This window comes from Tenrec ecaudatus, chromosome 11 (assembly GCF_050624435.1).
Source record: "Tenrec ecaudatus isolate mTenEca1 chromosome 11, mTenEca1.hap1, whole genome shotgun sequence".
Taxonomy (NCBI): Eukaryota; Metazoa; Chordata; class Mammalia; order Afrosoricida; family Tenrecidae; genus Tenrec; species Tenrec ecaudatus.
In genome coordinates, this window is record NC_134540.1 from 7,415,988 (window position 1) to 7,439,575 (window position 23,588).

At 50.7% G+C, this 23,588-nt stretch overlaps 1 protein-coding gene across 2 annotated transcripts in view; it reads right to left on the minus strand.

Annotated features, from left to right (window-relative positions):
• LOC142461636 (phospholipid-transporting ATPase IB) overlaps window positions 1-23,588 on the minus strand; it is a 481,622-nt gene that overhangs the window by 282,386 nt on the left and 175,648 nt on the right. For both annotated transcript variants that reach the window (XM_075563588.1, XM_075563587.1), the window contains exon 24: window positions 12,756-12,928. In XM_075563588.1, coding sequence (XP_075419703.1) covers window positions 12,756-12,928 — 173 coding nt within the window. The remainder of the gene's footprint in view (window positions 1-12,755; window positions 12,929-23,588) is intronic.

The following is a 23,588-nucleotide window of genomic DNA, read 5'->3' on the forward strand; positions in this document are numbered from 1 at the left end:
CCAGCCGCTCTTGCAGAGAAAGACCAGGCTGGCTGCTCCCGTAAAGAGTAGCTTGCTGGGAAACCCACGGGGGCCATCCTACCCTGTCCTCCAGGGTCACTGTGAGTCCACATCGGTTCGATGGCGGTGAGTTTGTTTTGACAGTGAGCTGCTACGGGGGCCTGGTGGTGCAGTGGGTGAATTGCTGGGCCGCTAGCCGTGTGGTCAGCAGTCTGCATCCACCAATGACTCCGTGGGAGAAAGTGGAGGCTGTGGGCTCCAGGAAAGGGCGACAGCCTCAGAAACAAACCCACAGGGCCACTTCTCCCCTGTCCTCCAGGGTTTCTAAGAGTCAGAATCAACTCCTTGACGGAGATTTTGACTTTTATTATTATTAATATTTGTTAGTCCTCCTGGCATCGCCTGCGCATTCCAGTGTGTGGGAAGCAGAGGGAATGGGTGCAAGGTTACGGACACCATGCTCACCGCTGTAGACTCTTGCTCTAGGTGTGCACTTGATCTGACCTTAGCAGTTAGAGCACCAGAGTGAACAGAGGTCAATGGAAGAGAACTTCTTGGCGAAAATCTTCAAGGAACGGAAACTAAGATGCAGCATTTAGGGCATAAGGGCACGATGTCAGTCTCTGGCACAGGACACTCGATAAGGATAACTTTGACGACAATACTGTGAGTACTCCCGCAGGGCAAACATTTAGGACCGTGTCTCTCAGGGCAGTTCGGTCTTGGTCATAAAATGGGACTTCTGGTGTCATTTGTCTTCCTGAGTAGAACTGTCCCCCACGCGCTCTGTTTCCATGGACTTGATTCCAATTCACAGCCGCCCTGTAGGACAGAGCAGAACTCCAGGCGGCGGCATTTCATCAGAGGTAGACTGGACCCTCTTTCTCCAGCTGAGTGGCCGGAGGGTGTCAGCTCTCGGCTTTCCACTGCGCCACCAGGGCTGGCCTCCGCTAATAGCACTGAGAGCCGAGGCCCCTGTATTCGCACAGGGACCCGGTGGCCACGTGGCCATGCGCTAAGCTGCTAAGCACAAGGGTAGGGGTTGGAGCCCCCACTGTCCCTGGGGACAAAGAAGAAGCTGTCTCCGTCTGGAAAGCCTGAGCACCCCTGAAACCTGAAAGGGCCATGCTGCTCGTCCTATCCGGTCTCGGTGAGTCAAGCTGACGTGATGTCAGTGAGTCGTTCCCTCCGTCTTCTCTGCCCTAATGCCGAGCACGGGCTCCGGTTTTACTCACCTGCGCAATAGCTGCTCTCCAAGCTAATCTGCGTGCAGAACATCGGCGACAAAGTGAACCATTTAATTTTTTTCTCTCTCACATCTAAAGGAGTGGTCAACCAATAGCAACGATATCTAACATTTAGCGTCAGGAGACTATTTTCTAAGAAGGAGGGAAAAAAACATCACGTAAGAAATCCTTAATAGCAAGGACTGAGATTTTGCTTAATGGCTTCTATAGATCAGTTCCTGCAATGGTTAGGTCAGATGCCTATCGCATTTCATTTCTGAATGTGAAAATCAACGAAATATAGCTTTGATTTTTGACAAAATGCTTGTTCCGTGGCTCCGACCCTGAAAATGATTCCATACTCCAATTCACTGCCATCAAGTTGAATCTGACTAAGAGAACCATGTGGGGCAAAGAGGAGTACCCGCGGGCTTCTGAGGGTGTCGGTCTTCACAGGAGCAGAGCGCCGCAGCTTTCTCCCCAGAGCGGGCTAGCGTGGTTACCTGTGGTTGGCAGTCCCATTGTGTCGCCAAACCAAAATCCCAAACGCACTCTTGTCAAAACCATTCCAATTCATAGCAACCCCGGCTTTCTGAGAATATAGCTCTCTTTTTAAAAAAATGAAAAGATCATTTTATTGGGTGCTCTTACAGCTCTTTTAACAATCCATACATAGATTGTATCAAGCTTATTTGTACCGATCTTGCCATCATCATTTTCTAGACATTTACTTTCTGCTGAGACCGTGATATCTGCTCCGTTTGTCCCTCCCTCCCGCATCACTGTAAAAAATTAGTATAAAGATGATGAAAGGAGGACCTAATTTGTTGTGTGAACCTCCACCTGTAACAGTAGACAATATTGTTCTTCCTCTGAACCAGAAGAGCTCCCCCCAGACCCATCCTCTTATGCACTCTGAATGACATTCCACCCAATCTCGCAACCTTGAATCCCGAGAACATACCTCTTTACAGGAGCAGAAAGCCTCCTCTTTCTCCCCAGCAGGGGCTGATGGCTTTGAACTGCCTATCTTCTGGTTAGCAGCCCAACACATAAGCACTACGTGGCAAGAGCCCCTTAAATGTTCCAAAGCCACCATCTCTGCTGGCCTCCACCTGGCTCCGATCATCCCGAGAAGCACACAGTGAAATTAATCTCATTTGGCTTTTTAGACAAATACTGGTGAAAGACATTTTGTAGGTAAAATTCCGGGTAGGGCTTGTTATTCGCCAACTGCACTGCCTAGCATGCACATTCCTGACAGAGGAACGAGGGGGTGGGGTGGGGGGCCCGGAAGGGCCAAAAGAAACTGCCTGACTCGTTTCAGGGGGAACCCCAAAAGAAGCCAGTCTCAGAATTAATTCTCCCTTAATTGCACTGCATCAACAACATAATACAAATGTGCCAGAGATCATATAAGCTCACCGCTCTGACAAGTTAATAATGTTCTCTGGGGGAAAGTGACAAATTGGGGCTCTGGCTTCTAAGCCAGCGCATCTGAGGCTGAGCAGTCACCGCGGTGAAGGAAATTAAGATGACTTTCCCTTTTGCAAGTAGAAGGCCGGACCCCCTAACCGAGAATGGAGGCCAGTCAAAACCCAATTGGTGGGAGGATCTCAGTTCCTACGTCTGAACACCGCGTGCACGTGTGTCCTTGTGTGTCACTCCTGGGCTGAAAGGCACCGCACCCACAAGGCATGATGTCCATCCTGAGTTTTCCTGTGACAGGCATGGTGCCTTCACGTAAGAAGTGAACGGACCGGAGGGGCCCAATTGGAAGGGTCAGCTGGTCTCCTACACTAAACGTGACGCAGTGGGTACGAGTTGCTAACCTGAAGGTTGGCAGTTTGAAAACACCCCCTGCTCTTGGGAGAAAGACAAGACAGTTTGCTCCGTAAAGAGTCCCAGTCTGGGAAGCCCACAGGGCCAGTTCTACCCCGTCCTACAGAGCTGCTGTGAGTCCGAATCGACTCCCAGGCATTGAGTGTGGGTCTGGGGGAATGATGTCAGCAGTGAGACACTTGTGCATGGTGCCTTTCAGGCCTGAGGGTCCAGGGAAAGGGACAGAGATGGAACCAGCTCTGGGAATTAGCATCCTGTAAGTGTGCGGATTTCTTTCAAGTCCCTGCTCAGAGGGATCTCCTCCCACAAAACAATTGCTCCGTTGGAGACACGATGCCCCCTTTGTTGGAAAGGCTGGCAAACCCCACACTAGCCATGCAGGCTCTTCTGCAGAGAGGACCCTTCTTCCTCGAAGTCACATGACTTCACTTCCTTCTGGGAAGGCCCCAAGCCCTTTGTCAAGGTCTGTTTCAGACCCTCAAGTGTCTCCTGACTTCCTGGGCACCGTCCAGCATCTTTGCAAAGGTACAATTCCCACAGGGGGCACTGACAGCAGTAAAATTGTGTCCACACCCTGAATACCCAACAACTTCCAGTTTCAGGTTGTTCCCAAGGGGACCCTGCTTCCTGGTGACCCTACGTGTGTCCGAGTAGGCGTGTAATCCACTGGGTTTTCAATTGCTGAATGGGCCGGCCTTTCTTCTGAGGTGCGTCTGGCTGGACTCGAACGGGCACCCTTTCAGCTAGCCCAGTGCATGAACCATCCCGCCACGCGGGCTGGATGAGACACTGAGGGAACTGTAAAAGGTCTGTGGGAAATGACCATGATATTTTCATTCCGTTTCCACACGCTTTTGGAAGCCCCTCAGAATGACCGTGGGGTGGTAGGACAGAACACTAAGGGGCTTTTAAAATTCAGTTTCTATTCCGGCTTGGCAGAGATACTGTTTATGCCTTCCTCACTTTGCACAGGGTAAAGACTGTCACTTCACCACCGGCCACAAGAGAAAAGTATTTTTGATGGGTGGGGCTCGGACTGCTGTTTCCTTTCTTCTTGCTTATCTGTGTTTCCTAACTTTTTTTTTCCCTACCAGGAGTAACATCAATCACGCTCAGAGTTAGGAAAATAAACCCAAACAGTTTTTACAAACCTCCATTTCTGCCCTTTCTGCCCTTCTCCTCCCGGCTCTTTCTCTTGCTCCGGTGTCGCAGGAGGTTTATAAATGTTTATCTTCAAATCTATCCCGAAAGACAGAAGTCTAAACACAGCCCGGGAAATAAACGATGTCTTCTGAAACCTTCAATGGCCACAGTCAATTGAGATCATCTGCCAGCCGTGGCGTTTCCCTCCTAACTCCAGTCCTGGCCCCACGGGCATGAGAGGTCCGTAAATCATGTCAGCTCGCCAGGCAGTGCTCTGGGGCCCCGAGCGTCCCCTGGGTGGAGGCGACTTGGGGTGCAGCCATCAGCCAACTCCCTCACCCAAGCAGGGGGAGGGGAGGGAGCGGGCTGACGATTCTTGACATGTTCCCTGAGGAAATGCAGCCACTGGTCACATTTCTACAAGTCCCCCAAGGGCACATCCCACCCCAGACCACAGACGGTATCTCCATTTGGCAAAAGGAAAGCGCTTCCAAGCAAAGGGCAGCATGCGAAAAATCAGAAAGATGGCGGCCATGAGGTCAGGGAAATGGGGGGAGGACAGATCGGTCCTGCGAGGCTGCGTGGAGAGCGATCCGCACGTTTCCCACACTCTCAGCCCTCTGAGAATGGCAAATCCCACGGCACACGATGATGGACAGGTTTAAACAAATTCTACAGCTTGGGGGTGGTGGTGTGGCGGGGGCACAGGTTAAAAGCCAAAGCCTTCCTATAAAACGGTACTAACAATAATAAACGTGTGATTATGAAGTAGCTGAAGAGGCAATTCTGTGATTCACGAGTGCAGGCTCCTGATAGCATTGTTCAGGTCTGGGGTAAAATGCTGGCTCTTCCTTCCGTTGCTACCTGAGACAATGGGCAAGCCCCCCACGTTTCCCGAGACCCTGATGTCGTCCTTTATCAAAACAAAGGGAAAACCTGCCACACACGAGAAAATGGAGCGAGTCTAATCTTCAACCTCAATCTGGCGCAAGAAAGCTCACAGAGAGCTGGAAACTTTCAAAGGCAAAAACCAGTCAGAGAAGGAAAAATTCCAATAAAACTCACTGCCACTGAGTCAATGGTGACTCTCAGCAACTCTATAGGACGGGGTAGAACAACCTCGGAGTTCAGGAGACTGTAACTGTTTACGGGAGTAGAAATCCCCATCTTTCTCCCATGGATGGTGGTTTTGAACTACTGACCTTTTGGGTAGCAGCCCCACGTGTAACCAACGCAGTCCCATGGATTCCAGCTCTCAGAGGTTTGGCTGTCATCCATGGATTCCAGCTCTCAGAGGCTTGACTCCCATGTGCTTGTATCGTTTGGTTTCCTAGAAATTTCCATGCCTATAAAACCATGGCTCCCGAGAAGGTTCTTGTTGGGTGCCATGGTGTCCACTGCAACTCCTAGTGGCCCCACGTCAGCGTAGATCCTTCCCAGGGCGCCTTCTAGGCTGTAATCTTCGCAGAAGCAAACCAGCGGGTCCTTGGCTCATGGAGGTGCAGTCGCCGATGAGATTGTGAGGTGCTGTCACAAGGGTTCTGACGCACAGCGACCCCTCTGTGTACAACAGAATGAAACCCGGCCAGTTCTGTGCCCTCCTCCCCGTGGCTCTTGTGTTTGAGCCCTCAGTAGCAACCACCGTGTCCACAGTCCATCTCCTGGAGGCCCTTCCTCTTTTTCGTTTCCTCCTCCACTTTCCCAAGCACGACGTCCTTCTCCAGGGATGGTCTGTCCTGATAACACGCCCAAAGTGTGTGAGAGGAAGTCTGTCCGTCCCGTTAGGCGGGTGTAAACAGCCCACCTTTCGAGGAGCAGCTGAGTGCTTAGCTCTTGTGCTACCAGGGCTCCTGACTGAAAGGGCAGTGCGGTCATTAAGCGAGCAGCGACTTCAGAAGATCATTCTGGAAGAAGATTTTCATACGGGCGTGATTGAAATCCTACTTCTACCTTTCGTGAGCGCCATGACCTGGCAAGCAATTTAATGCACCTGTTCCTCAGTTTCCTTCCCTGGAAAACAGGGAACTGACGGTGCTGACTGTGCGGATCATCACAAACTGTGGACAACCTTGAGTTGGAATGGGAATTCCAGAACACTTCACTGTGCTCCCTCGGGATTTGAACACGGGTCGAGAGGCAGTGGTGGGAGCAGAACAAGGGAATGCTGCCTGGTTTAAAATCAGGACAGGTGTGCATCAGGGTGGTGTCGCGCGCCATACCTATGCACTCAGTGTGCTAAGCACATCATCAGAGAAGCTGGGCTATTTGAAGGAGAATGTGCCATCGGACTGGAGGACGGCTTAACAGCCTGCGCCATACAGATGACGCATCCTTGCTTGCTGAAAGTGAGGCAGAATTGAAGCCCTCGCTGATGAAGATCAAAGGCTGCCGCCTTCAGTGTGGATTACGGCTCGATGTAAAGAAAACGAAAATCCTCACAACTGGACCAATAGGTAACATCATGGCCAAGGGAGAAAAGGGTGAAGTTGTCAAGGATGTTGTCTCACTTGGATCCTCAATCAAAGCTCACGGAGGCAGCAGCCTAGAGATCAGGGCGTGTTGCATTAGGTAAACGTACTGCCCAGACCTCTGTAGAGCACTGAAAAGCAGGGATGCTACTTTGAGATCTCAGGTGCACCTAATCCAAGCCATGGTATCTTTGACGCGTGTGAGAGCTGGACATGGAACAGGGAACACCGTAGACGAATACGTGCATTTGAAGTGTGAGGCTGGAGAAGATGGAAGTCCCCTGGGCTACTAAAAGGAAAACAGATCTGTTTCAGAAGTCCTTAGAGGCAAGCATGTCAACGTTGTCTCACAGACTCTGGACGTGTTGTCAGACCAGTCCCTGGAGAAGGGCATCTTTGGGGGATAGTCGAGAGGCAGTGAAACAGAGGGAGGCCCTCCACGAGACGCACTAACACAGTGGGTACAAAGACTGGCTCAAGGGCAGGAATGACTGTGAGGATGGCTCTGGACCCAGTGCTTCCATTCTGCTCTGCGTGGGGTCGCTCTGAGTCGGAACCGACAACCACACTGTGCTGTGTGTGCGGATATGAGAAGACGCTCCAGCCCAGGTCACAACGTTGGGAAAGGGATGCATGTGAAGTAGCCAGAAGAGGAGCCCATGGAGAAGACGTGTACACACACACACACACACACACACACACACACACACACACACGCACACACACACACGCAGAGCCACGTCCCAGGATCCGGAAGAACAGTCTTCAGGGAGCAGAGAGGCCATCGTATCCATGGCTGGGGAGGGGTAAGTCTGTAGCACATATCCAGGCAGACACCACGGGGGGACCAGGGTGGGGGGGACACACAAGTGGCCCCAGGTCCATGTGCCTGAAGTTACACATAAGAGGAGTACAAAGTAGACACAAATTGTATATCCTACTGTCTTGGTGCATTCTTATAATTTCCCATGCAAGGACTGCCCCCTGCATCTTGGGATATACCCGCAGCACTGCAGATGCACCACGCAAAGAAACCAAACCCATGACCACACGGGACAGGCCGGTCACACTGCAACTAAGGCTACAGCAACCCCCGGGGCAGATGCAACAGTGAACCCCGCTGACCCCTAACTGGGCCAGAGTAACCTTTCTAGATGTTTTCATTTGCTTCGATTTGGGGTAAAATACTTGCACACAGCAAACCCAACTCCCACTACGCTGGCTGCCAGACACAATGACCCGCTAGAGTGCTACATGCTTCACATCGTGCATACACTTCCTTATGTTCTTATGTGTTCACCCCACTTCCATTTACTTCATCTCTCGGCCCTGCAGCCTTCTGAGCTGTGCTTTCAATAGCCGTTGACCCTTTGGGTCATAAACAGTTGTTTTTGTTTTTCCCACTGCTACTTAGGTCAAAGGTGGAGGGGCCCTGGCGGCACAGTGGTTCCACGCTGGGCTGCTAAGTGCAAGGTCAGCAGTTCGAAATCACCAGCTGCTCCTCCCCAGAAAGACAGGGCTGTCTAGTCTCTTAGAGCGCTACAGTCTTGGCGAGGCATAGTTCTCCCCTGTCCTAAAGGGTTGCTGTGAGTTGGTATCGACTCTATGGCAGTGAGTTTTGAGTTTCAGAGACACTGCAAGGACAGTTTTAATTCCATTTGAAGAGCGACTCAGGGCACCCTCCTAGTGTTGTAAGAAACACGGGGCCATGTAGGTCGTTGCTGCTGGGTGCCGGCAAGTCCATTTCTCCTCGCAGCGCAGGGTGGGCCTCCTTAAGGACATCCAAGGCTCTAATCTTCCTCTGACCTACTTTGGACATGTCGTCAGGAGAGGCCAGGCCCTGGAGAAGGGCATCGTGCTTGATATAAAGCAGAGGGGCAGCGAACACGAGGAGGCCCTCCACGAGATGGATTGGCAGAGTGGCTCCAGGAGTGGGCGCAAGCACAGGAACAATTGTGAGGACAGGCAGGACTGGGCAGAGTGGGTTCGGTTGTGCATTGCGTCGCTATGGGTCGGAACCGCCAGGGCGGCACCTAATGGCAGCAACAACCATCTTTTCCAGGATAAATCACTCCCTTGGAGCCTCTGGATGGACTCTAACTCCTGGCCCTTTGGTCGGTCCTTCAGCAAGGATCCGTATTGCGAGGAGGTCTCCTGATAATGCCGTACGGTGAGCCAAACATTCCTATTTTAATCTCAGGGAAATTTTAAAAGCCCCATCCCTATCTTTTCATTTTTTCACAGCCTAAGTCACTTATTTGCATATCCATCTTTGACAAAGGTTACCAGAGGCGACGCCTACTGCTTTCATAGAATTATTGTCTAGGGAGGGGGGAGGGGAGAATTCTATTATTGGAGAAAAAGAGTAATTGCAAAATTACCCCATAAAGATGGCCCCCGAGATTTAAGATCAGCCTTCTAATCAGAGGCAGGCAAGCAGCCTCTCTGAGGGGTCACCTCGCAGGGGTAGTAAGCACATTTGAAGCATTCAACTGTTCTTGCTTGCTTGCTTTTTTTTGGAAAGCATGTGTTGATTTTCTTTTAATCTCAAGCGTGAGACCAGCCAAGAAATGTCTCTTGGAGCTAGAAAGTCGCGTAGGCTTCCAGATTCCTTTTTTCAATTAGTGCTTCTATTTGGTAGACAGTAACGGCATTTAATTTGAAATTTCCTCTCTGTGTGCCAATTCCAGTTTGAACTCCTCCCTGTGAAGTCTCGAAGCATACGGGCGCAGGGTGACACCCCAAAACACGGCTGCAGCGGCCAAGAGACAAAGAGGAAAAAGATGCTTGCCTTTAGTCTCAAGCACCTGCAGGCCGGCAGCATGTTCCTGTAAAGCCTGAAAGGCATTCCTGGATCTCCCGGGAGAACCGCCGCCGACTAGTTTTCTTGCCCTTGTAAAGGCCACGAAGCCTTATCACGTTTGCGTGGCTTTACGCTTGATCGGTTGTTTCCATATTGTTTCTTCTGGTTGCTGCTGCTCCCGCTGCTGCTGTTTTGAGTCTCCTCTCCAGTATTTAAGGAAGAAGAGGTGAGGGAAAGATAGATAGACAAAGCCCGGCTGCTGGCGTTGGGGCAAAGCCACCACCACCACACTGAATCCAGCTCACAGAGACCCGAGTATGATGAGTTTTCAAGGCTGTCAATCTTATGGAGCAGACAGCCCCATCTTCCGCCCAAAGCGTGGCTGCTGGGTTTGAACAAGCCAACCTTGTGGGAAGCAGCCTGAAACTTTCCCCCAGGGTTTGCTTTGGGGAGGAGCACTAGTAACCTTGAACCAATTAACCCAGCTGCCATCAGGTCCCCAAATATCAAGAGTAGGGTTACCTGTGGGTCTGCTAACTGCAGGGTCGGCAGGTGGAAACCCCCAGGGACTCTGAGGAAGGAGGAAGAGGAGGAGGAGGAGGAGGAGGAGGAGGAGGAGAAAGAAGAGGAGGAGGAGGATGTTTTCTACTCCTGTAAAGACTTACAGGCCTGGACATTCACACAAGCAGTTCCACTCTGTCCTATCGGGTCACTATGAGTCAGAATCAGCTCATAGAGGAGAGAGAATGTAGTTGGAGTTTAACATTTTGGAATTAGATCACCAGGCCTTTCTCCTGAGGTACTTTGTGGTCGACTCAAATCAGCAAACTTTTCCTTAAGAGTCGGCCTCCGACCATCTGAATCAACCAGCGACCCTCCGAGTGCTGACAACTTCATAGAAATTAGGCATTCACTCACTGGGCAAGTCTACAACTTAGATTCAAAGGGAAAACTATGAGAAAGAAATATCCCTTTCCCATCCTCTCCTTGCCCACTACCATGTCAAACACCTTGATATTATCCGCAGGCCCACAATCTACACTAGGCCAACAGAACCCAAGAGAGGAAGCATGGTGTTGGATGCTTGAAAAGAGGTCCACTAGAGAGGACAGGAGCCCTGGTGGCGTAATGGTTACTCATTGGGCTACTAACCTCAAGGTCAGTAGTTCTGAGCCACCAGCCACTCCCTGGGAGAAAGATGAGGTTTCCTACTCCTGTCAAGAGTTACAGACTCAGGAACTCATTGGAGGCAGTTCTACCCTGTCCCATAGGGTCGCAATGATTGGCATCGACTCGTGGCAGTGAATTCGGTTTGAGTTTATTAAATAGGGTGCCAAAAGCATAAGAGAACGAGAGAAGAAAGATGAGTTGAATTTCACCAACATTGGAATACCTTGGTGCTGTGATTCCATTAACAAGACTGCCCACAGAATGGGAGAAAATACTGCGAGACCACGCATCTGCTAAGGTCCTCACATTCGGAATCGATGGACAATTCTATGAACTCAATGTAAATGATGCCTGACTGCTGGAGACAGAACTGAGAGGAAGGTTCCAGTGTGGAGGGTGTGTCTGACGTCAGCCTCCTAGGAATTGGCCCTGGACAACACTGAAGTGGAGTTCGAATCTCCTTCCCCGTTGGGAAGTTAGAGGCGCCCGGACAATGCTAAGCCCCTGTTATTCTGTTTATTAATAGACCCTCAGCCAGATGGGCCGACACACTGGCTGCACCAGTGGATAAGGCTTGTGAAGATGGTGTGGGAGCAGACAGTGGTTTGTTCTGTTGTAAACAGGTTCACTATGAGTTGGGATCAACCATACGGTGCCTAACAACAGCAAGCCTTCATGAAATACGGGAACATCATAGTATCGACCCTGCGATGCACGTTGAGCATTGAACTTGAATCGGACACTTGAATTGTACTTTCGGAAACAGAAAGTGTTCCTCTTACCTTTCATGTTATCAGGCACAGAACTGCGCTGTCCTATTAGGCACCTGATAAACTCTCTTGGGGCTTATCTTCCTGATAGGCACTCTGCTCTTTGCTCCCTTGTACAAAGACTTGGCAGTAGGCATCTGTGGTTGTCAGATGTGGATGAGTAGGCTCAGACTCTTAGGGATCCTGTGGGCAACCGAGGGGACACTGCCCAGACCTGCACCAACCTCAGAATCACTTACGTTGGAGCCCATGATTGCAGTCACTGTGAGTCCATCCACCCGGTGGACCGTCTCCTGCTGTCGATGACCCTCTCCTTTACCAAGCATGATGTCCTTCAGCCAGGAACTGGTCTCTCCTGATAACATGTCCAGAGTGTGTGAGATGGGAGTCTCGCCATCCATGCCCATGTGCAGTCTATGAAGCATCTATAAACTCTCTCGTGATTTATCTTCTTAACAATTCTACCTGACTTTCGAGTCTCCGTCAGAATTGATTGCCCCACGGAGCACCTGGTAACCAGTGGAAAGTCACTATGTCCCCCTGAAAACACCTTCCAGGACCTCATTAAAGAAAACCAAAACCAATGCTGTCTGCTGACATACAACATAGCAACTGGCAGAACACGGAGCCGACCCTAAGCTACACGTTGGCTGTGTAGAAAGACCCGCTCACTGGACATCAGAAAGGATGCAAGGAGGCCTCCCAAGTCTTGGCAATTGAGTTCAGACACCCAGGACCCAAGCATCCGGTTGCTAGGACCTCTGAAATACTCCGGTACTGCCTTGAGGCAGAATCTGCCCCCCTCTTCCATCATGAAGCATGACTGATGGTGGGCCAGGTTCTTATGCCTTCAAAGATAATACACAGAGCAAACATCTCACCACTACTAACTGCTAGCAGTGGATGGGGAGACTCCATCTCACGTATGCTCTGGACACGTTATCAGGAGAGATCAGTGTCTGGGGAAGAACATCATGCTCGGTCAAGTAGAGGGTCATTAGGGAAGAGGACGGGCCTCAATCAGAGGGGCTGACCCAGTGACCACAGCACAGCAGCGACTGAGGCTGGTGCAGGGCCGGGCAGTGTTCCCTTCTGTTGCACACGGGGACGCCGTGAGCTCGAGACCACTCAAAGGCCTCTTCTAACAGCTGCCTACTCCCAAGCCTTCGAACAAGGCAGCAAAAACCAGATCGCCTCTTTGTTCCGCAGGTTGTAGATGCAAAACGGTGGGCCAACCATCCCCACGTGTTGGCTTTTTAAAATATAAAAACCACAGAGGGGGAAAAAACCCACAAGTGAGAACATGAACCTGGGGCAGTCTGCACGCACCTACCTGCAACATATCACGGCTTTACAGGAGAGCGCCAGGTCCAGGAAGCTTCTCCTGACCTCGAAGGAGAGGGCGTACTTGAGCGTGTGGCCGTCGATGATGAGTGCCACGTCGTTCTCCTTGCCCAACAAGTTCCCCAGGTCAGTGCAGTGCTGCGTGATGGCTTCCCGTGTGGCCTGAAACGAGCATGGGCAGAAGTGGTACAGCCTTTTATGTGTGTGCACGGCAGACTTCGACGCATCAAAGAGCCAAACAGAACTCCAAACCGAAGACCTGGAACTCAGAACTCACCCATCCGCGTGTCTATTATAATCACACACACACACACACACACACACACACACACACACCCTTCGCTCGCCGTGTGCACGTGTTAAGATCCCAACCCTCAACGCCGGCATTCCATTCTAAAACAGCACTGCTGGCACGGCACTGGCTGGTTTCATCACAAACCGTTACAATACGAAACTCCAAAACAACTCCCTGCCATCCAGTCGACTCTGACTCTTAGAGACCCTACCCGACTGGGTGGAAGGGCCCCTGTGTGTTTCCGTAACTGTAACCTCTTCAAGGAAGCAGCAAGCCTGCCCTTCCTCCAAAGGGAGGAAGAGTGGTTTCGAACTGTTGACCTTGGAGTGAGCAGCGTAACTCACTATGCCGCCGGGGCTTCATGGATCGTTGGCACGGCAGGTTACCACGCGAAAACAAAGTTAAAATAGGAAAGAGAAGGCAAATGCATTTATCCCGATGCTTCCTAGGTCTGTGTTTTTGCGATGGAAAGCACTTAATGTGCATAATTTCTCTGCCTGGTTTCGGCCTAAGGGAGCACTTCTGAATCCTTCTGCATGACGCTTTCCCAGCTACGGCCCTAAGGATGGTCTTCCCTGGCCACTCCTTTGCACGGCGTGGAGTCACTGGGGGATGTGGACCGTCACCACACTTAGCCACCCCAAAGGTTTGTCGGTTCAGGCCCACCCAGAGGCACCTCAAAAGAAAGGCCTGGCCATCTACTTCCACAAACTCAACCACATGAAACCCTATGCCGCACGGCTCTGCTCTAAGGCAAACGGGGTCACCTCAAGTCAGGCTGCACTTAATGCCCCTCAAAACCAGACGTACCACCAAGGAGGCCGTGCCGACTCATAGCGACCCAGGCGCACAGGGAGAACTGCCCCTGGGGATGTCTGCTATCTGAGAGTAATAGAAAGCCCCATCTTCCTCCCACAGGGCAGCTGACGGTTTCCAACCACTGAGCTTGCAGTAAGCAGCCCAACGCATAATCGCTGGTTCCCCTAAAAAGGAAACTCCTTATTAACGAAGAGTGGTAATATGTTGGACTGCTAAGCCCAAGGTCAGCAGTTCAAAACCAACAGCAGCTCCACAGGAGAAAGATGAGGCTTTCCGCTCCCAGAGAGAGATCCGTTCTTGGAAACCCACAAGGGCAGTTCTGTCCTGTCCTTGAGGAGCTCTTTGAGTTGGTATTGACTCAGTGTTAATGAGTTTTTAAATAAAAGGGGTGTTTTTAGGGGGAGCAGGGCGGGGGGAGACAATATTGCTAGTAGTGAAGTGAAAACATCAGAATATCTGTTTGCACAGGGTACTCTTTGAAAGGTCCACAAAATGGTGTTCTTGTCCTGTCCTGTCGGTTCTGGCTCATGGCGACCCCCAGACCCAAGTAGAAATGCCCCCACAGGGTTCCCAAGGCTGCAATCTCTACGGAAGCAAGCAGTCTCATCTTCCACCCACGGAGAGGATGGCGAGTTCAAACCACTGACCTGTCCGTTAGCAGCCACGCTCTGTAACCCTTGCACCACAAGATGTCCCAAGAAACAAAACAAAACACTGCGATCAAGCGGACACCGACTCACGGCGACCCTATGAGACAGGGTAGAACTGTCTCTGTCGGTTTCTGAGACTGTAACTCTTGACAAGAATAGAAGGCCTCCTCTTTCTCCTGGGGAGTGGCTGGTGGTTTCGAACAGCTGACTTTTCAGTTAGCAGCCAAGGTCTTTAACCGTTGCATTAGCAGAGTATCTTCCACAAGATGTTGGGTAGGAAGCAGAACACAGCAGATTGGCTTCCGACACTGCTGAGATGTTCACTTTGCTCGCATGCCATCAGGAAGAGAACTGAACCCGCCGATGTTACTGCTTCCAGAAACTGTCTAATCAGATTAAACCGCCCCTCCATCCCCAAACAGTACTCCCAGCCTAAGTAAAAGGCTTGGTGTGATATCTGTGATCAGGCGAATCGAAGCATGGAGACACTCTGTTGGTTGAACACAAGCAGCACTCTGATCTTCAGGATGACGCCGTGGCCATGGCTAGCAGGTCTGGCTGGAATCAAGGCAGGCCGTTCGGGGCTCCCTGGAAAGAAATCTGGTTCAAGTTAAAGACGGCAGCCCCAAAGCGGCTGGAATCGTTTTGTCCGGATAACTCTTCTTTGCTATAAAATTACATAAGTGTGCAAGGGATCGTGTGGTCCTATGATAACATAAATGACCACGTTGGGGAAATGCGCGTGTCTCCTGGGGAGACTTTCTACCCCTAGATAAATGGGGGTTCCGGTGCCGATCCACAGCGAGGTGACACTGTCCCCGTGGCTGAGCACTTGTCTCAAGAAGAGGCTTCCTATGATGTCCGGAATACGTGTTGATGGCATTCTCAGGGAGGACTGCACTCTTCTGGGAATATGGCCTGGATCCTTCTAGTTCCAACGTTCCACCTTTTGCCGCGGGGGTGAAAGAGATACAACTACAAGATACTGCAGGGCACTCCACCCTCCCACGGGATACTAAAAGATGCTGCAAAAGGAAAGCGTCGCCTTCCAGTTACTTCTGAATCCCAGTAGCTCAGAGGAGAACCATGCTCCTAAGGGTTTTCACGGATGTGACCTCCCAGAAGCAGCTCACGAGGCCTTGATTCGGAGGCACTTCAGAGTGGGTTCCAACTGCCAACCTTTTAACTAGGAGCCCAGGGCTTCACCATCTTCACCAGCCAGAGATTCTAGCTAAGATTCCAAACCTCACTTTTCTCATGGATCTACTGAAGATCCCACCCTCTGCCATCAGGTCGATGCTGACTCACAGCGACCCTCTAGGACAAGGTGGAGCTGCCTGTGTGCGTTTCTGGGTCTGTAGTAGAAAGTGCAGTCTATCTCCCGAGCAGAGGCTAGGGGGTTCCAACTTCCGACCTTGCCGTCCGCAACCCCATGCCTTATGACAGGTGGATGCTGGGTACTCTCTTTACTGGGAATCATTTCTGGCACGTGTGTGAGGGAAGTGTGGACATGGAAGTCTGCTTCTTCCAAGGGGAAAGGAGGAGAGAAGAGACCTTGTGGACAGTCTACTCATCATGGGTCCACATGAGTACCCTATGTCCCTGAGTCTCTCCACCTCACCGGCCACCCAAGGAAATACAGACAAGGGAGGTAGTGGAAAGGGAAGTGGCGTTTAACTGACGCTGGTGGAGACAGGGAGGGACACATACAACATTTCTTCCTGAGTCTCAGAGGCCGCCTACTGTCCCACAGGCTGCCATGAGGCACTGTTACTGTTGGTAGGTGCCACCGAGTTGGTTCCGACCCACAGAGCCAAACACTGCCCAGTCCTGCGCCATCCTCACAGATGCTGCGATGCCTGGGCCCATAGTCGCAGCCGTGGGTCCGTCCATCTGCTGGAGGGCCTTCCCCTGACCCAACATGACGCCCTTCTCCAGGGACTGGCTTCTCCTCGCGACGTGTCCAAAGTATGCTGGATGGAATCTTGCCATCCCTGCTTCCCATGAGCTGAAAGTGAACTGAACTGAACGCTGAAGGGCAATTTCTGGAGCTGTGCTGTGAGGAAAGCACTATTGGCGACGTCATAGATGCCAGGGAAAACGACTGGTGAGGGACGGGCATAGTCAGTTCCGTCTAAGTGTAATCAATGGCATTGCCTCTACAGCAGCGGTTCTCAACCTGTGGGCTGCGACCCCTTTGGCCCTTTCACAGGGGTCTCCTAAGACCTTTGGAAAACACATATATCCGATAGTCTTAGGAACCGAGACACCGCTCCTCTATCCGTCTCCAGGAGGGTCCGCCCACATGCAGATACGCTGGTGAGAAAGACGCTATCTCTCCACCTTCACACTGAGGTTGGCTTTTTACGCAGACTGTCGGAAAATGTAGTAATGTAGTTTACTGTTGTTCTATGAAGACTGTTACTGGTGCCACATCATGCTTCAAGACAAAATGTCACTTATTTGTAATTAGAAATAAATATTTCGCAATCTATATTGTTTTTGTGATTAGTCACTATGTTATAATTATGTTCAATTTGTAACATTGAAAACGCATCCTGCATATCAGATGTTTACACGACGATTCATAACAGTAGCAAAATTACAATGATGAAGTAACAACGGAAATAATTTCATGGTTGAGGGGTCACCACAACAAGAGGAACTGTATTAAAGGGTCATGGCATTAGGAAGATTGAAGACCACTGCGCTACAGTGAGACTGCTGACACACAATGAGCCTTATGGTGACGCTGACAGATACACACAACAGCTTAATGCTGTTCAGTGCCATCAAGTCTGTCCCGACTAAGAGCAAGCAACCCACAGAACAAAGCACCCTCCAGGCCTGCTCTATGCTCATTGCTGTTACTCTTGAGCCCACTGTTGCAGCCACTGTGCCGATCCATCTCCTTGGCGCCTTTCCTTGTTGTCCCTGCCTTTCTACTTCATCGAGCAAGATGTCCCTTTCCAGAAACGGGTCTCTTCTGACAACGTGTCCAAAGTACGTGAGATGACGTCTTGCCAGCCTTGCCTCTAAAGAGCATCCTGGCTGTACGTCCTCCAAGACAGAACTGTCTGTCCGTTTGGCCATCCGTGGTGCGTTCCATGTTCTCCACCAGCTCCATCCTTCAAATGTACTGATTCTTCTTCGTCCTTTCTAATCAATGCCCAGCTTTCACATGCCTATGAGGCCAATTCAAACACCATGGCTTGGGTCCGGTGCACCGTGGTCTTCAAAGTAACATCATTCTTTCCCACACTTCTGCAGCAGAATGACCCAAGGCAACGAATGCACTGTTCCATCTCTCGGCTGCTATTTCCATGGACACTGATTGTGGATCCAAGCAAGATGAAGCCCTGGGCCACTTCACCCTTTTCTCCGTTTATCATGATGTTGCCTATTGGTCTGGTTGTGAGGATTTTGGTTTTCTTTACATTGAGTCGTAATCCACCCTGAAGGCTGCCATCCTTGATCTTCATCAGCAAGGGCTTCAGGTCCTCCTCACTGTCAGCGAGCAAGGCTGTGTCATCTGCATGTGGAAGGTTGTAATAAGCCTTCCTCCACTCCTTCATATAATCCAGCTTCTCAGATTCCACACACACACACACACACACACAAGCATGCACACTTCCTATTCATGTAAGGGAATAGACTCGGGTAACCCATAAATAGTTACCATAAATAGTTAAGCATATATCTCCTAAGTCCTAAGGATATTCTCCTGCATGACCACATTAAAACCATTACATTTATGCAATGCAGAATCCCATGTACATTTACACAATGCAGAATCCCATATGCATTTATGCAATGCAGAATCCCATATACATTTATGCAAAGCAGAATCCCATATGCATTTATGCAATGCAGAATCCCATATGCATTTATGCAATGCAGAATCCCATATGCATTTACGCAATGCAGAATCCCATATGCATTTACGCAATGCAGAATCCCATATGCATTTACGCAATGCAGAATCCCATATACATTTATGCAATGCAGAATCCCAATGCAGGGGCTTCAAAAAAATTCGTGGAAAAATCCCACTGCCCCCCTAATCCCATTTCCGCCCAAACTTTTTAAAGCGCTGTCCTAGATTCACAAATGTCCAACTCTCCTAATAACACACTTCTAGCTCCATTCGGGAACCCTGGTGGTGCAGAGGTTATGCCTGCGCTGCTCCCGGCAAAGCCAGCACTCAGGAGGCGCCAGTGCTCTGTAAGAAAGATGCGGCTTTCTACCCGGTCAAGAGTTCCAGCCTCAGAGCCCCGCAGGGGCCGTTCGAGCCCATCACGCAGGATCGCTGAGTTGAAGTGGCCTCCGCGGCAGGGAGTTGGGGTTTCCTGGGAGTCTCTCTCCTTGTTCTTTCCCTTTCTTCTCCGTTTCCTCCGTTCTCTCTCAGCTCATCCTCACCCCTCGCCTCTCCCCTCCTTCCATGATTCATTGGCCCCTTCATTCTTTTCATCCGCCCTTGCAAAGCCGCCTAGAATCCCCCGTTGCATCTAGCCTGTCTAGCAGTTGGTTTTGATCCCTGCACGTGCCGTGCCCACGCAGCAGGAAGCTTTGTTCAGGTCCAGACTCGCCAGGCTCACCACACATGTGCCGCCGAGTATAGGTCCCTTCTGTGCACTTCTCCAGCAAGCCAATGGCAGGCGTCACTACCACAAACCGTGCCTTATTCTCAGATGGACTATGATTCAGACGTCTATGTGTGAGCTGGTTATTGGGCACTTAGAATCCATTTCCCCCAAGGAGCGGTGTAACAAATTGTGGTTGGATTCCCAGAGCCTGTTAATGCCTATTTAACCCAGTCACTAAAATGTATACTGCACTCCCTTATTTTAATAAAAAACGAATTACTGAAAGTTAGAATGGACTTACCTGTTACGAGGGGGCTGGGGAGTTGGAGCTTGGTGTTTCATTCCCAGGAAGATAAGAAACATTCCCCAAATCCTTCCAGGGAATGTGCCTTTGGGGCACTCATAGGAAACTGTACATTTCCAGGGATTCCTAAGCTTGGCCATTTTATTTCTCTTCTCCATTGGAAACGCGAATGATTTCACGCCCAAAGAGAGATGAGCCCCCCCACTGTCCGTCCAGCCAGGCTGGAAAACGCCTGTCTTCTCCTCACTTCTGTGAGGTGGGGAGTCCCGCTTTCTTTATTAAAAGATCAGACTTGCCTTTGTATCCTCAGCTCGTTGGCCAAAATGATTAACGTATGTGGAAATTTAATCGTGGAAATACTTGCTCCTCAGCTGACTTACTGAGAAAACCGAAACCAACCCCCCTGCTGGCAAGTCCATTCTGACACATAGAGACCTTCTGGGACAGAGCAGAGCTGTCCCTTGGATTTCTGAGAATGTAAATATTTAGGTGCAGACAGCCTCATCTTTCTCCCGAGGAGCACTGACGGCTTCGAACCATCAACCTTGAGGCAAGGAGTCCGATGTTTAACCCACTGCACTACCAGGCCCTCCTAATTTACAGAGAAAAGTAAAAAAAAAACAAATTCACGGCGTCGAGTGGATTATAATTCACAGAGACAGTGGAGGGCAGAGTTGAACTGTCCCTGTGGGTTTCCAAGGCTGTAACTTGTTCTGGGAGTAGAAAGCCTCGTCTTTCTCCGGAGCCCTGGTGACACGCGCTTCATTGAGCTGCAAACCACAGGTCAGCAGTGTGAATCCACCAGCCCGTCCATGGAAGACTCATGAGGCTGTCTACTCCTGGGAAGAAATCGTCCTGGAAGCCCACAGGGGCACTTTCCTGTGTCCTCTCGAGGGGCTTGTGCATCAGTGCTGACTCGGAGCTGTGGGGTTTGCAGAGAAGTAGAGGCTTTATTCGGTGGGAGGGTGGCTGAGATCAGCTAGTGCATCTCTTGGAAGAACACAGTGCGCAAAGTCTAGAAAACCTTGGGGTGGGAATTCCGAGAACCTGGCCAGGTGCGCTTCTCCCAGTCAGCAGGGGATCCTCTTGCAAAGTGAAGGCTGCCCCGCCACGCTGAAATCTGTCCGGGCAGGTCACAGTCACCTTCTCCCTTCTGTGATGGGGCCTCCTCCCTGGAGGAATTGCTGGGCGCCAAGGTACAGCAGCAGCTGCTGCTTCGGCTTTCGCTTTGATGTTCTGCAAATTCCAAAGGCTTTCTGAGCAGAGCCAGGGATGCCAGAAGCCTGACTGGATCCAGTTTCATTAGCTGCCCTCCGACCAAACCCCAAGCTTGCACTTCAAGTTCAAGAGCAAACTCCCATCTCCTGAATTAACCTGGGCCTCGTGGGGATCTGAGGATAATGGCCACCCTCTAACCACGTCTTCACAACCTGGTTTCCCCCGCAGCCGTCTCTTTTCTTCATTGCTCACCAGCGATGTGTCCTCTCTCCCTCCTGGGCTCCTCAGCCCTTCTTGTTGGTCCAAGTCCAGTCTCTCCTACTTCCCGAGGTCAGCTGTCTGTCAGCACCAGGATCTGGGCGAAACTTGCAGTCATTACCATTTCTCTGGCCCAATAGCAACAGACACTTCTTTCTTGGCAGCCCTCGTGCGCCTCGTGATCTTTGCACACATGGAACTTAATGGATACAGAATCACAAAAACAGACACTCATCTCTGCGGAGGGAAGAGCTTGACATCTAGCAGTAACTTAATACCGAGAGCGTCCAGTCCACCTCGACTCCACAGAACCCTCTTCAGACTCACGTAGCTGAAGGCCGATGATGCAGAAAGGAGAGGTGGGATGCAGAGAGATCACGAGCCGGTGGGTGCAGAGCCACACGGATCCAAAGTCAGTTGGTCCATGGCAGGGTTCCCAGAGCTCAGAGGTTGGCTCTCTGGGTCAGCAGCCCACCTAGGGCTGCCCCTGGAGGCAGAAAGGGTGTCCCAGCAGGGTGGCAGGTGAAGGGCCAGGGAGGAAGGAGAAGTTCTCATTGGCTCTCTGGGAGAAAAGGCCACACCCTTTCATCAGGAGGGTATCATCAGGATGTGATCTGGTTGATGGGGTGGAAGCCACCCCTGGGCTTTCATACAAATTCTGGCAGACATAAAATCTACCGAGCACAAGCGGCAAAGCCATGAGAAGCTAGGAAGATGGCCAAGGCGGACACCGACAGAATTGCATGGGGGTGCACAGCAGGTGTCGGAAGTCGACAGAAAGGACGGATCCCCTTTTTGCCCTGGTGTTTTGCTCTGCTTGCTCCCACCTCAGGATATCCTGAACTTGAAAGGTGAGAACATGGTAAGAGGCGCCTTTGCCTGATGGGCAACAGGGCATTTGAGGATTTCCTAGAACACCAGTAATCTCAAGGAAGATAAATCAAGGGCATTAAGCAAATATTGTGGAGATCCTATTTGGCCCCTGCCCCTGCTCCTGCCTTCGTGGTACAGCACTGAGCTGCTAGCTCAGCATGAGGTCAGCAGTTCCAAACCACCCGCCACTCCTCAGGAGAAAGATGAGGCTGCCTGCTTCCCTAAAGAGTCATGGTCTCGGAACCCACGGGGGCAGTTCTACCCTGTCCTGTGGGATCTCTGAGTCTGATGGACTCGCTGGCGGTGAGTTTGTTCTTTTGCTTTTGTCTGGTGCCCTCGGGCTCCTTGCTGACCATCATCCCCACTACTCTGGTGCTGTCTACACCGCCTGCCGCTCACCATCCATGACGTCGGACCTGCTACTAGCACCTCCAGCTGTCTCGGGAGACTGCCTGTGTATCCGAGTAGAGCTGCGCTCCCCGCCGTGGGCCTGAGGAGGCATTCCAGGCAGGCAGGTTCTGGAAGGAGTACTCAGGAAAAGGGTGTGTGAAACAAGCCTGGGAGTGACTGCTAACCACCAACCACCGCGTATAAGAAAGAGACCATTTACTCGCTTCGACTTCAGAGCTTAGAAAGTTTGAAAACTATCCATCACCACCATGTACGGAAAGAAAACATGACTAACCGTTTGACTGAGCTCAGATCAGTGAGGTTGAATGGCTCCGAAGAAATGCACTTTTTCCCCCCTTTTTCAGTCCTCAAAGGATATTAAATGGCAACTTTAATATGCTTAATTTATTTTCTTCCCCAAAGCAGATTTTATTTTGGTCGTTGGCCTCTTGCTACATGCTAAACAAATAAATACACTCTTGACTAGCCATTTCGAGTAAGATCCCACAAACATGTGTTTTAAGAAGGATGTGAGATTGAAACCACGACTGTGAACCCTTTGGTGGAATAGTTATGCATTGGGCTGCTAACTGCCAGGTCAGCTGATTGAAACTACCAGTCGCTCCTCAGGAGAAAGATGGGGCTTTTTACTCCAGAAAAGGTTGCAGTCACAGAAACCCACAGGGGAAATTCTACCCTGTGCTAGAGTGTAGCTGAGTCCACATGGGTTCGCTGGCAGTGGGTTTGGATTTTTGGTTTGGAGAATCCTTTCAAGTGCCTGTATGAGATGGACGGGGACAGTGGCTCTGACTGTGAAGAGGGTCAGGGGCCAGGCTGTGCTTTGTTCTGTTGTGTAAGGTCACTCTGGGTCACAACCAACTCCAGGGCACCTAAGGACAATAACAACAACAGTGATTGGGCTTTAGGGGCCTACCTGGCAGGTAAACTCAGAAACATCAGAAAACAGAGCATCCACAGCCTCACCGAGAGGTACAACCTCAACTGGCAGCTAGTGGCCTACCTGTGGTCCCTCACGGTGGCAGAAGCTAAGGCACAGAGGCACGTTAAAATAAAACCAATTTCCTAAAACAGACCAAAGTCCCCTAAAAAAGAAAAAATGAAATTTTAAATATATATTTATAGTTTTATTGGGGGCACTTACAGCTCTTATAACAATCCATGCATCAGTTGTATCAAACACATTTGTACATATCAAACCCTTCACCTATCATGTGAGAAAATGTGTATCAAAACCAGAGCCTGGCTGTTTAAATGACTGCCCCGTGGGAATGGACGGGTTAAACGGTACTATTTCAGCCCGTGGGCAAGGCTTGCCCGAGGTTCAAGTCTGCTTGACTCTTGGTGGGATTATAAAATGCCCCGGCTGCATTCAGACCTCTGCAAACAGCCAATGGAAGCGGTAGGCTTG